Source organism: Thamnophis elegans, chromosome 10, assembly GCF_009769535.1.
Source record: "Thamnophis elegans isolate rThaEle1 chromosome 10, rThaEle1.pri, whole genome shotgun sequence".
In the NCBI taxonomy this organism is placed as follows: domain Eukaryota; kingdom Metazoa; phylum Chordata; class Lepidosauria; order Squamata; family Colubridae; genus Thamnophis; species Thamnophis elegans.
Genome location: NC_045550.1, coordinates 55,079,924 through 55,094,893, shown reverse-complemented (window position 1 = coordinate 55,094,893; position 14,970 = coordinate 55,079,924). Strand labels below are relative to the sequence as shown.

General features: G+C 41.8%; 1 protein-coding gene across 3 annotated transcripts in view; it reads left to right on the top strand.

The window, feature by feature from the left end:
- Positions 1–14,970, top strand: part of PLD1 (phospholipase D1) — a 174,232-nt gene that overhangs the window by 71,435 nt on the left and 87,827 nt on the right. For all 3 annotated transcript variants that reach the window (XM_032225037.1, XM_032225035.1, XM_032225036.1), the window contains exons 2-3: positions 11,889–12,071; positions 14,206–14,333. In XM_032225037.1, coding sequence (XP_032080928.1) covers positions 11,918–12,071; positions 14,206–14,333 — 282 coding nt within the window. In that variant the 5' untranslated portion in view covers positions 11,889–11,917. The remainder of the gene's footprint in view (positions 1–11,888; positions 12,072–14,205; positions 14,334–14,970) is intronic.

The window sequence follows — 14,970 nt, the reverse complement described above, 5'->3', positions numbered from 1 at the left end:
CTTGGGGTAAAAGAACAGAGATTCCTTTTCTGACTTTGGTCTTTTCCCATTGAGTTCAGCCTCCATTTTTTTGTCTTTCAAGTGGAGCCACAGCTTGTCTCTGGTGTGAAAATAATGGTGTGAAAATAAAGAAGTATCAGTTCATTTTCTTTTAATTATTTCCATATATCCCCAGGAGCCACAGTTGAATGTGTTCAGTTGCAATGCTATTTGGATTTTTTATATATATATTACTTCTATCTATCATGGGAAACACCAGCAGTCTTGATAAATATTCTTTCAAAATAAAAAGAAGCAAAATATCAGTAATGTGGGTTGTGACCTAAAAGTGGCCTGAATTCGAAATCGCAGACAAACAAAAGAAGCCAACATAATTGCTGTCTGTTACTTTTTCATTTTTTTCGTCGAATAGGTGAGAGTCTTGAAACAATCTTCTAAGGGCTTTGGGATCATTATAAATATCGTGTTATACTTCCATTTTAATTGCTCGTGAAGATCTTGATGCTAAAACAGCGTCATCCAAATGCCAATAAGAATTTAGCTAAAGCACAAAATAAGAAAAAAAAGTCTGAAATATTTAGATTGACACTTCTCAAAGAATGCTCACTGGTCATAAAACACTGATCATGGACAAGGTTTTGGTAGCTAGCAAGGACATTGATATTTTGGGGGGAGGCCAGGAGTTGCATATTGGATAATTTGTCTCAGTGGTGGTATTCAGCTGGTTCGGACTGGTTCAGATGAACCAGTAATGGCAACCTGGGGTGGGCTTGCTCCCCATCGCGGCTCCATGCCATCCTATTTAGCCAGGTTTTCTAAGCGGTGTGCATGCATGCAAGCCACGCGTGTGAGCGAAGCACACACGCAGAAGGCTGCGCACATGCGTCGAAGGCACGCACGCTTACAGTTTCAGTGTGCGGCGAACCGGTGGTAAAATTATGTGAACCTCTGTCTGTCTACATATGTTATTGGAAATATTTATTTAACTATGAGACACTCATTTCAAGACTGACAACACATTCCTCGTGTGTTCTCCACCTTAAAAAGGCAGGAAACGGTGCTGTCCATTTTCAGCAGGGAGGCTGTGGACAACAGAAGAGTCCATAGCTGTGTTCAGCCCGTAGTATTGTGAGATTGCTTTGTTGCATGTACCGTGCAGTTTGTTTGCTTTAAAATTTAGAGCAAAGGTGAGCAACCAGTGGTGTTGATGGGCAGAGTTCAGATTTGGCAAGGTGGCAGGTGGAATGTTGTAAAGCAAGTTCTAACTCTTTCATACATACAATCCATTTGACTGCCACAATCCTCAGAGCACTTCTGGTGCACAGGGCCCCCTTCTAACCATGATCCAGAAATGTGCATCATGTGGTGTTTTAGACTTCTAAAACTTGGTTTGGTCCAAGTTTCCTTTCACCACAGACTCCTAGACTGTCCCACCACCTGGCTTGCCATACTCCTGTTTTTAATTCAGTTGATAGGCATTTTACCTATTTCACAGGTTTCCATCTCATTTCTCTCAAAGGTGGTTTTTCAGGAGGCAACTGGACCTTTCCTCCTCCTCCTCCTCCTCCTCCTCCTCCTCCTCCTCCTCCTCCTCCTCCTCCTCCTCCTCCTCCTCCTCCTCCTCTACAATTTGAAATGAGCACCCTTGAATGGTGTGGGAGTAGGAATGGATTTCCAGAGGAAAAATTGCTCAGGTGACCCTGAGGACAGAGATAAACCTCCAGTCCTCCAAGTGCTTCCCTCTAAAAGGATGCAAATGACCAGTTGTCTGCAAGGAATATAAATCCTTCCATTCCCCACTATCCTGTCAGAGCTGAAGAAGCTTCTTGGATGAGAAGCAAAAAGTCCTGAAAAAGCACCTTTGGGAAAATCATGACCTGAATGACTGAGAATCTCTACAGATGTCTCTTTTTCTGCATTTCAAAACTGGTCCCTGCTTATGAAATTCTACTTCCCCGATCTCCACCCATCAGGTCCATAAATTTTGTATAGGTTATAGAAAGTTTTGAAAGCATGCCTATTTGATTGATAGGAGAATTTGAATAGAGGTTAAAGTTGAATAGGAGGGTTAATTTATTGTAAAGATAATCAGACAGCAGGGATATCATGTTTATAGATTCAGGGTTTTAGAGTCACATCATAATTATTTGAACTGTGACTGGTGTATATTGCTTTTGTATAATTTAATTGTTGTTAGTTATTATTTCATTTGTTTGGACCTTTCCATGGGGCCCTTTAGGCAAGCAAATCCCTTTTTTAATTGCTTGTTTAGTTGAAAGTGATTAATGTTATAATCTTGAAGACCAAGAGGGGTGATCCTTGGCTCAAAATTTCATATGCCCTAATTGTCGTTATTTAAAAAAACACAATGGCATTATTTGCTTACTACTCTGCTCAACAAAGATGTAATACAATTTCTAAAGTAGAGCTTTTTAAAATGAAGATAAAAGTTCCTAAACTCTCTCCAACAACCCATTCTGGAGGAGGGTGAGTGGGATAATCTAAAACCTTCACTGCAATCTGTTTGTCAGGCCTGGAAGCCATCTTTTACATTTGGGCCTTCAGGCCTGCCACAGTTTCTACTGTGGGAAAATGGGAGGGGGGATTATATCCAGTATGGGTGATATATAGTCAAAATAACATTCTTTTATGAGAGAGTCAAGGACAACCTGCTCTGCAGCTGTGATGGTATGACTGGGAAGCATCTTCAGTTTTGGGTGGTGCCTGGTTGGGCCATGTGATGGACATGTGGGTGCTGGGCAGGAACTTGAACTTTCTTTTGGGTGGGGAAAACCTGGAAACTTTCAGATTTGGGTTTTCCCAGATGTGCCAATATGACATCTCAAATAAAATGGAACTTTGAGGAAACTCAAGCTTCGGAGTCTTCTTTCGTTGGGGGTGTTACTTGGAACCCTGAACACTGTTGTAGCCTCCAGCGGTGAGTGTAATCTTTAGTGTCCAAAATGTTCTCCGCTCCTGTTACACAACCGATACAGAAAGTCCCACTTCCATTGGGACATATTTGCCCCTGCTGTGAATAATACATTTCATAAATAAATAAAAGAAACATGAATAAAAGATGCCCTCACTAGGATTTCTTCACCATGGTCACTTTCTATGCCCTCTAGAAGCAATAGAAATTTCTAAGCTGTTCCTGTAAGTGCAGCTATGGCAAATGTTATGGCTGATACTCCAATGTCACTTAGAGTCACTTAGATCAGGGGTCCACAATCTGTGGACTGGCACCAGTCCGTGGCATGCCAGAATCCGGGCCATGCAAACAAGTGAAGCCCCATCTGTGGGATGCAGGCAGCAAGTGAAACCACACCCAAACACACCCATTCTGCGCAAAAACCTCTCTCCGTGGAACTGGTCTCTGGTGCCCAATTGTTGGGAGTCTCTGATTTAGTGAGATGGTTGATGTGTAAATAGGATGGAAGGAAAGAAAGAAGGAAAGGAGGAGGGAAGGAAAGAGAGAGAGAGAGAGAGAAGCAAGGTATCTTCAAAGCTAATGAAGGCCAGTTCTATGAATGACAGATCCCTTGAAGGGGATTTCCGGACTTAGGCTAAAATAGGTTACATAAAGGGAGTAAAAAAAGCTCCTTCTACCATGTTGTCTCATGATTTAATATGAGTACATGATGCAATTATTGACTGAAAGTTATGACTTTGGAAGGATCATGAGGTTTCTTTGTGACGTTTATGTTACTCATTAAATAAAGAAAAAGGGAAAAAAGAAAAGGAAATCATAAAAGCATGAACTGTAACAAAAGGTTGCAGCGGTGAATATTTCTGTTCAGGGCTCCAGCTAGCTGTACAGTCAAAAAATAACATTGGGCAAACATCAAAACATAGACATAGAATGTAAAAGTCGAAGGGACCTTGAATATCATCAACCATCTGTCCAATACTACAGCTTTCCCAACAGATGGTTATTCAGATTCTTTTTTTTAAAAAAAAAAAACTAGTTCAAGAAGAAGAATCCACCAACCCTGGAGGCAGTCTGTGGCTATGTTGACCAGTTTTTATTTTTAGGAAACAAAACCTGATGTTTGATCAACACTTCTGATGTCCAATGAGTAATCTACCCCCTTGTAATTTAAATCCATTGTTTCCTAAAAAAAAAATTCTACCTCCTTGTCTACTTGATAACCCTATAGATACTTGAAGACAGCTCTCATGTGTCTTCTCCAAGTTAAAGACACAAAAAGTGAGAGTTGTTTTCCAATAAGATGCCTAGTAGCTAACTCAAAAAGAATCAACAAATACAGTCTGCTTTCTCTTCCCCAAAGAATCCAGAATCCTTCCTCTCCATCAAAATACACGAAAACCACAGAAGGATGATTTTAGACCACTCTCAACCACAGAAGCTAACTGAACAATTTGAAGCCAGACTATCTCTCAGACTATCTGAGGAACAACATCGGAGCTCTCTATCCAGAAGAGTGCAGTGCTAGGAGCAGTTAAGATAAACTGCCCAGAATCCTCAAACTCCCATGACTTTGGTCTCTTTTGGGAAGAGGAGACAGACCTCATCTGTTGATTCTTTTGAAATTAGCTACTAGACATCTTATTAAATATTTTATTGTTAAAGAATGGTTGCAGAACTGGGCATGGCTAGTCTAGTGAAAAGGAGGACCAGGGGTCAAATGATAGTAGTATTCCAATATCCGAGGCACTGTGACAGAGAGGAGGGGGACAACCTATTTTCCAAAGCACCTGAAGTCCAAACAAGGAACAATGAATGAAAACTGATCAAGGAAAGATTCAGCCTAGAAATAAGGAGAATTTTTCTGGCAGCGAGAACAATCAACTAATAGAACAGAAGTTGCCTTCAGAGGTTCTGTGTGTTCCATCACTGGAGGCTTTCAAGAAGAGACTGGACAGCTACTTATCAGAATTGGGATAGGGTCTCCTGCTTGAGTATAGGGTTGGACTAGAGGATCTCCAAGGTCCCTTCCAACTCTGTTATTCTGTTATTCTCTGTCATTACTTTAGCTTTCTTCCTAATAATTTATTCTAATCAAAATTTGTGATTAACTGTTGGAAGAAATTTCCACCTGGTTTCAGTTCCAAGTGGGGAGAAAGACACTGGAAATCTGGAAATAGCTTGGAAAGATGGTTTAATGGTGGACAGGACCACATGGTTTGAGATCCTGGGCAAAAAGGGAAGATATCCTGAGAGTGCCTGGGTCTTATGCCCTCTCTGGGCTTTTGAATTTGAGCTTGCATTCTGATTGGTTGTCAGACTCCCTTGGGACCATCCAGGGGTAACTGTAAGTTGTGTTTTGAGTCCCAGGTTTGGTTGAGCCTTGCTGAGTAATTTAATTTTCCCAGGTGCCATGTGGTGAGTTCTGTTGCTAGATGGGTCCCTATTATGTCCTGGAGGCCGTGCCTTTTGTGTTGTAGATAAGCTGACCCAGGCCTTAATGGCCCATTAATAAAAGGGGTGGGATGAGTTTCTGCCTTCCTTTAGGGGAAATATTCTGCCCTTTTAATATTTCCTAAAATATTAATTTTTCTAGGAGAGGGGTGGGTGTTAACTTCGTAATAACCATTCCCAGTCCAGACTGTTCCTACAAGCCTGATACCAACACTTCTAATTCCCTCCTACAATGTTTTGTCTCGTTTAGTTTTTGTATCTGTTTTCTTGTACTTACCTTGCACCAGGATGGAGTTATTTTGTTTGCGAAAATGTAGACATTAGTTGAGCGAGTTCACAGCATACAGGATTAAACAAATATTTAAATATTTGCTTTCAAAGCATTTTTTTTCCTGTCACAATAAGAAATAACTATTGTCGGTAATTAATGTATTTGTTGGCATGCTTGTCTGTTTCTTTTCTTGGAAGGTACTGAGAATTTTCAATAAGCCAATTTAACAGAATAGCAATAGCAATAGCAGTTAGACTTATATACCGCTTCATAGGGCTTTCAGCCCTCTCTAAGCGGTTTACAGAGTCAGCATATTGCCCCCACAGTCTGGGTCCTCATTTCACCCACCTCGGAAGGATGGAAGGCTGAGTCAACCTTGAGCCAGTGAGATTAGAACCGCTGAACTGCAGATAACAGTCAGCTGAAGTGGCCTGCAGTACTGCACCCTAACCACTGCGCCACCTCAGCTTCAGAAGTGGGTGTCTCATCATTAGTTTGTCTATAATCCCAAGAAAACTTTTCAGGACCACAGGCAAATCAAAGGACCTCCCTATTTTCCAAGAAATGGTATTCATAAATAAAAAAATCAATATCCTGGATACCCAATGCAGTGTTCATGGACACAATTGCTTCAGGCAATAGAGCCCCACAGTGTTTAGGATTCAAAGGCATAACCTGCTTTAAAGTGCAGGGATGATGTATGATTATGGCATCTGTCAGCAACTCTTTAATCCAGCTATGCCTTAGGTTGGCCTAAGGAGTTGAGGTAGATTCTATGTTTGATCCCTGCTTCAACATCCGAAGTGTAATACAGGGGTGTCAAACTCAAGGCCTGGGGGCCGGATTTGGCCTGTGGGGAGCTTAATTCTGGCCCATGGGGCCACCCTGGAAACAGCAAAATTAAAGATGATTCTTTTTTGTGTGTGTTTTTTGTTTAATAATTTAAAAAAAGGATCAGCCCATGGTGCCTCTGCCAGTAAAAATGGAACTCAGGAGGGCCATGTGCGACCCTCCCAGACTCTGTTTTCGGCCGCAACAGCCTCCTGCAGTCCTCTTGTCAGTGAAAACGGAACATGCACCCCCCCACCCTGAGCTCCCTTTTCACTGGCAGAGGGCTGAGGAGGCCATTGCGGCCCAAAATGGAGCTTGGGAGCCTGTTTTTGCTGGCAGAGCACTCAGGCCACCATGGACACTCCCCCCCAACATCAGTGATGTCAAACTGGCCATGCCCACCCCAGCTCCCTGCCGTCAAACACAACCCTAATGCGGCCCTCAATGAAATCGAGTTTGACACTCCGGTGTAATAGAAAACATCTTTATTTGTGCTACAATTTTTGTTGCTAAGACGCTGAGCTTGTTGATCAGAAAGGTCAGCAATGCTGCGGTTCGAATCCCTAGTGCTGCATAACAGAGTAAGCTCCTGTTACTTGTCCCAGCTTCTGCCAACCTAGCAGTTCGAAATCATTTAAAAATGCAAGTAGGAAAATAGGAACCACCTTTGGTGAGAAGGTAACAGTGTTCTGTGCGCCTTCAGCATTTAGTCATGCCAGCCACATGACCACATAGAAGTCTTTGGACAGCGCTGGCTCTTCAGCTTTGAAACAGAGATGAACACTGCCCCCTAGAGTCAGAAACGACTAGCACATATGTGTGAGGGGAACTTTTACCTTTCAAGGTGCAAACACAAGAGAAATGTAATACGTATCATTCCTAGGCTGGACTGGGAAAGAAAATTTCTCTGAAACTCTGGAGTGTTGTTGCCAGTCGGTATTGAACATACATGTGCAGCTGAATCAACAACTTGTCAGTGTAAGGCAGTTTCCTGTGTTCCTATATATAGGGTTGTCATATCTGAGCTGCAAAACCCCAGACAACCAGTAGATAGCAGCAAAGAGGCAGAGCGTCTATATCCTTTTGCTGCCATCTAAACATCATCTAAATTTGCAATAGTGACGAATATCTGTGGCTCAGATGTAGGACGAGGGTGACCGTTCATTCTGTATTGGTTTCTGAGAGATTTCATTTCCAGTCTAGGTGATATTTTTAGCAGAGTTTAGGGGACCTAAAGATGTTGCCTAGCCTGGTAACAAAATGTTCAGAAACCAACCCACAAGCTTGGAGAACTAATTTTCGCCCTCATCATCTAAATTTCTGTAGCCAGATACAGTGGCTAAATATAAGAGAATATCTGTAGTTCAAGGTTGAACGATGTGGAGTCCTTGGTGTTCTCTATGTTTGTTTGTTTGTTTGTTTACTTGCAGACATTTCATTACCCAACAACCAGTAGCTAACATCACCAGTGCTGATGAACGTAGGGTTTGTTCCCTATTTATATATTGCAACTTACCCGGCCAGTATTGGTGGGCTGTGGTTTTCTCCTTGGTAATTTCTTGATTGGAGTATTGTTTTCTGCTTGATTGTTTGTTTGGTATTAATCCCTGCTTATCTGGGTGTTGGCTTCCAGAAAGGATGTCTTCAAAGTCTTTCCTGCCTAGCTTTTTTATCGTCGTCTTTGAACAGTGCCTAAATATGGCTTATGGCTGATTTGTCTGAATGCCAAGCTTCCCGGAATTCCCTAGAGTTTTTGGATTTAACTTGATCTAGAATGCTCACAGTTTCTCAATTGAATCTATAGTCTGTCCGTGTGTTGTGTTGTGAGATTAAAGAATTTTCATCATGCCTTCTGACTGCTAGTTGGTATTCATGGATGCACTCTGCTGTTTTTCTGCCTATCTGTCCTATAGAGTGACAGTTACAGTCCTTAACCATATGTTATACATGATTCCTGTTTTTTTCTCTTTGGGATACTGGCAGTGGTGGGATTCAAATAATTTAACAACAGGTTCTCTGCCCTAATGATTTCATCCAACAACCAGTTCACCAAACTGCCCAGAAAGTTAACAACCGGTTCTCCCGAACTGGTGCGAACCGGCTGAATCCCACCACTGGCTACCGGATTACCAAATATACAGATATAGTGGCTATACATGATAATCAAGTTGAATAATCAGGTCATTCCTTGGCTCTTGCTACCAACTCTACGTTCCTTTTCAACGTTTATCTTTGCAAACAGGTAGATTGAATAGGGTACTATATAGGTCATATAAAGGAAGAGGGAGGCTTAATGCTTGATTTCCGGTTGCTTTGCCTGGATCTGCCTTCTGAACCGTGAACACAATAGATGATGGTGTATTCTGCTAATTGTAACTATTGTTCCAATGCAAAACAAAACAAAACACACCACCCACAAACGAGAAAAACCAGTAACTCATCTCTTTGTCTTAAGGGGAAATGATCCAGAAGACAGAAAACTACATCCAAGGGGAAAATGCCTGGCTTTTCATACAGTTTGTACAAGAAAAACTGGAATTGCAACTCTCTGTTCTGTTAGAGTTAGACCCCTTCTGAAGCAAGCATTTTGACTGTTCTTTTTCTCGTGCGGTCTTTTTTTCTCTTTTGAACACACCTAAGCTTGGCTCAGTGGCTAAGACGCTGGGCTTGTCGATCAGAAAGGTTGGCAGTTCGGCGGTTCAAATCCCTAGTGCCACGTAACGGAGTGAGCTCCCACTAGTTGTCCCAGCGTCTCCCAACCTAACAGTTTGAAAGCACGTAAAAATGCAAGTAGAAAAATAGGAACCACCTTTGGTGGGAAGGTAACAGCGTTCCATGCGCCTTTGGCGTTTAGTGATGCTGGCCACATGACCACAGAGACATCTTTGGACAGCGCTGGCTCTTTGGCTTTGAAATGTAGATGAGCACCGCACCCTAGAGTCGGGAACAACTAGCACATATGAACGAGGGGAACCTTTACCTTTAAGCTTGGCACTGGGTGCAAAGAGTGTGTGCACATACCCAGTCTTGTTTTGGAGCTGTGTGTCTTTAAAAGATTCAGGTATAGCGGCAACCTTGTTGCTGCTGAATATTTTAAAGGAAGAGAGCACTAAAGTTGCTTGCTTAATTAAATATGTATGCTGATTCCAGGCTTTTAAGATGGCTGGAATCAGCTTGGCAGGAACAAAGAGATATGGGACAGAGAGATAATTCATTTAAAAAATTAAACAGTATATGGGCAGGTTAGTGGATATATGTCAGACCTAGCCCAAGAACAAAGTAAAACTAAGAAAAAAACATTTTATTAATGAGAAATACAAGCTTGTTTCTTGCTGTTAGTTTTTTCCTGTTCTTGCTAAGAAGTGTGTGTGCTACAGAAGGGGATTCTTGGGCGAATCCTATATCTTGTGTGTCTTCATCATTTAAAAAACAATCAGTATTAAACTGAGCACATAATAATTCTCATTTATACATAGTGCAGGTAGTCCTCGAGTTACAACAGTCCATTTAGTGACTGTTCAATGTCACAACGGCATTGGGGAAAAAAGACTTACGACTGTTTTTCATAGTTACAAGCTTGGCCACATCCCCATGATCATGTGATCAAAATTCAGATGCCTGGCAACTCGTTCATGCTTACGACCGTTGCTGTCTCCCAAGGCCATGTGATCCCATTTTGCGACCATCTGACAAGCAAAGTCAATGAGGAAGCCAGATTCACTTAATAACTGGACTGCTAACGTAACAACTGTAGTGATTCAACTAACTTATCAACTGCAGTGATTCAACTAACTTATCAACTGCAGTGATTCAACTAACTTATCAACTGCAGTGATTCAACTAACTTATCAACTGCAGTGATTCAATTAACAATGATTGGCAAGAAAGGTTGTAAAATGGGGCAAAGCTCACTTGACAAATGTCTCGCTTAACAACAGAAATGGGGGGGCTCAATTGTGGTTGTAAGTCGAGGACTACCTATACATGATCAAAACATCAGAAATCTAGTGCGTGCAGCCACTGGAATCCCATACATATCTGATTTTTACTTGGTCAATAGCCTTCCTTCTTGAACTTTTGCTTCGCTAGCTGGAGGATTCTGGGATTTGAAGTCCAGCCCTCTTTAAGTCACCGTCTCCTCTCCACTCTCCGTGCTCAGGGATTGGGGGGGGGGGAGGCGGTAATTGCTCATTGTCGGAACTCTGTTGCTCCTCTTCTCCGCTGTTTGCCCTCTCCTCCTTCTTTGCTTGGTCAGCCTGCCACCTCTCTCCTTTGCTGCCGACCCTTCCCAGGCCCAAGGGATCTGGGACTGCTTCATCCTGCTCCTCCAGTCATTCCTCTAGCTCTGTTTCATCCTCTTCCTCGGACCCAAGTTCCGATGGGGCCATGACATGTGTTTGTATCATAGTGATGCCTGTTAGATGTTCAGTGATGTACATATTGAAAGAGAATCAGAAGTGTTCTCCAGAGAAAAGAGTTGGGTAAAATTAACAAGCATGCATTATAATTTTCTATTTGTATCACCTTTCTATCTCTCTCGAGAAGCAAAATAAATATTTACTAGTCTTGTATCTCTCATGTGAGCGGCATGGTGGCCTAGTGGTGAAGATGTTCACCTCCCACTCGGAGGAGTGAGAGTTCAATCCTAGGTAACGACGGATGTCTTGGGGCGCAAAGAAAAAATATCTGCTGAGAACTTGTCAGGAAGGACACCTGTATGAGCTCCATCCAGTCACCCCAACTCTACCCCAAGTAGAGACTAGTAAAGGTAAAGGGTCTCCTCGCACATATATGTTAGTCGTTCCTGATTGTAGGGGGCGTTGCTCATCTCCGTTTCAAAGGCAAAGACCAACGCTCTCCGAAGATGTCTCTGTGATCATATGGCTGAAGGCGCACGGAACGCTGTTACCTTCCCACCAAAGGTGGTTCCTATTTTTCTACATGCTTTACATGCTTTCGAACTGCTAGATTGGCAGAAGCTGGGACAAGTAACGGGAGCTCACTCTGTTACGCAGCACTAGGGATTCAAACCGCCAAACTGCCGACCTTTCTGATTGACAAGCTCAGCGTCTTAGCCACTGAGCCACCGCGTTCCTGTAAGGTACTACAGAGTTATAAAATCGGAGGGTCTCTATTTCTCATACGTGGCTTACATAAAGACATAGAATAATTCTTCTGGTACAACAGTGGCAATGGGAGCTTGGCTATTCATCTGCTCTTTAGATAAACTTTTGGCTTTTGAGTTACTCCATCCCGTTTGAGCTCTTTCTATCATGCAACATAGAAAGAAAGGCCATTGAATTTGTTGGCCAAGCAGGCATGCAGATAAATCTTTGCTGAAGCAACAAACTCCCATTCTAACCACTCCAGTAACACATTTTCTTTGCTCCTTCTCTCAAACAGCCCCTTGTGCGCAGGAGTAAACCTTCAAGATGTCTCTCACCAATAGAAGGCAAGTGAACACTTCATCACTGAAGAAAATCGCTGCCGACATGAGTAACTTAATCGAAAGTCTGGACTCGAGGGAGCTGCATTTTGAAGGGGAAGAATTGGATAGTGATGTAGTACATGATCCAAAAGCTCCTGGTAAGTCAATAGCACAAGCGCATAGAATGCTTTTTTGAAACCCAGGTGTTCTTTTTAAAAAGAAGGTTGATAGTTCTTCCTGAATTAGGGGGAAGAGAAATCAAATGTGATTGAATTACACTGAATCCAGGAATTTTGAGTGGAGCTTTGATGCTCTCTGTCAATTCTTCAGCAACCATTCTGCCTGACATTTCTAGGTTTCCTGTACTACTGTAACTAACAACTAACCTCCTCCTTTTACCAACTAAAAACCAAACGTCTATATTTAATAACTCCAAAAGCTGGTTTTCTTTTAAACAAGGGGGGAGAATTTTTCAAGAGATGAAACCTCCCCAACAGATGACAGAAAGGTCTTCTGGTCATCAAAAAGGAAAAGTTTGAAAATTTGGATCCAATCTTCCCCCCTTTTTTGATAACCGGATTATGGGAGGAATGGGAGGTTTGAGGTCCAAAAGACTTGCAGTCCTATTCCTTCCCTTATTTTTTAGTTTAAACGCGAAACTGTGAAAATTTAGCCCTCTTGACCCTGGGTTTCAAAGATGACATCTCACACTGGCTTTGGGAACCAAAAAAGAAAGTGCTGGGTGGCGCATGGCCTATGGGTTTATCCACTCCTGTTTTTAGAAGGCTTGGAGTCAAGTTGTACACAGTTCATGAGGAAGCAAAGAACTATACTGCTAAATTCTGGGATTTTTAATTGGATAATGTTTTGTTTTAATTGTTGAAGTGCTCGTACTGTACTGATTTGTTATGTGTGTGTGTGAGAGAGAGAGAGAGGCTTTTATTTATCAGCACAAATAAAAAAACACAAATATAACAAAGGCAACAGTAAAAATATTGGGTTTCTGTCGTGATGGACTCTTGTGACGAGCCGATTGACAGATGATGGAAGCAGTTAGCTTCCTCCCATAATTGGGGCTTACCAGGGGTTGTAAAAATCTAATAGATACCTTTCACCCTGGCTTTGCTGATAACGGATAAAAGCCTGTGGCCTAATGGCTAAGATCTCTGCCTGGTATGCCTAGTATGCCATATAGCCCAGGTTCAAATCCCAGTAAGGGTATGGCTAGCTGATGAGAGCTAAATAGCTTGAAATAGATCTATACTAGTGAGCATGATCGCTTCTTAGGCGAAGATGCAATACAGCACAGGTTCGAATCCCAGTAAGGGTATGGCTAGCTGATGAGAGCTAAATAGCTTGAAATAGATCTATATTACTCTCCCTTTATTTATTTATCAGCACAAATTATATATATATATATATATATATATATATATATATATATATATATGTATGTATGTATGTATGTATGTATGTATGTATGTATGTATGTATGTATGTATATATATATATATATATATATATATATATATATATATATATATATACACACACACAAAAACACATACACATACATATATACACACACACATACAACATACATACATACATACATACATACATACATACATACATTTGAGCTCTATCAGTTTCGAAGAGAGGTGTCACCAAAAACTGATAGCGACATCAACTATGTTTTATTCAACAAAGTCTGGTTAGGCAAACTATAAGTTACTATCTGATTTGATCCAGAGTGCGAACTGTGTTGTTTCTCTGGGTCATATAACATATGTGGGTATATGCATAATTATTTATTTATTTTGTGTTTATCTAGTGTTCTATTGGAGGTGGTGACCCTTGGAGAGCTGTATGCAATGAAATTTCATTTTAATGTATGCTGTACAAAGTCAAAGTGACAGTAAAGTTATTCTAAGTCTAAGAATAATGTTTTGCTGTAGAAAAACCCAGATTCAATCCCTCACATATCCATTCATACAATTCATTCATTTAAGTTTTTGTTGTGAAACTTGTATTACTTTTCCCCCCTATTATATATCATTCGAATTCACCCTCTTGGCACCAGGTTTCCTATCTAAAGGGGAAGTGACTAATACAAAGTAATCCAGAGCTTTGATCTGTTTGAAGGGAGCTGCTACACCCCATGTGAAGGAATTCACATTGTGCTGCCCTTCTGTATCGATCTGTCATTTAACTGCTTTTGCTGTAACCTGTTAAACGTGCACTTTAAAACCCATGTAAAGAACTGATACCCAGCCATCTCATTATTTGCAGTGGGCATTCCATTCTCAGCCATTTATAACACTAAAGGATTTAAAGAGCCTCAAGTGCAGCTCTACCTAAGCGGGTGTCCCATCCGAGTACGTGTTCTAGAAGTGGAGCGTTTTACGTCAACAACCAAGGTCAGACCCAGTTCTCTCTGAACTCTCAATCATACTTTCATGTTTGGCAAGGCTGCAGGAGGCCTAGTGGGTGGAGTTATTTATTTATTTTGTAAATGGAAGGCTAACTTCTTTTTTTAAAAGCATCGAATATCATATTGAAATGCTTTTTAATCTGATTCATAGCAGTGGCTGCTCAGGAAGGTTTCTGTGTGCCATTTTTAGAAGTTGGTACATCTGATGATTTCCACTGGAATCTCCACTGCGGGATCTTAGTATAGTATAGTACTGTGTTTCCCCTAAAATAAGACAGGGTCTTATTTTCTTTTTACCCACAATATATGGTTTGGGCCTTATTATGAGGGGAGGGTTGATTGTTTTGGGGTTGCCGGGTGGTTGCTCTCTTCCGAACGGCCTCCCAAAGAGCCGGGCACAGCCTCATGGGCAAATGGGCAGCAGCACAACACAGCAGCCATGAAGCGATCATGCTCACGAGCAGCCACCCGGCAAACCCTCTTTCCATTCGGGCACTGGCCTACAACCATAGAGTCGGTCTGGAAGCTGCCGAAAAAACCATGCGGCGGCAGCGGAGATGCCCTGGCTCTGCGGGGAGAGCTGGGCCGGGGCATCATGAGGCTGGGAGGCGTGTGAGCAAGAG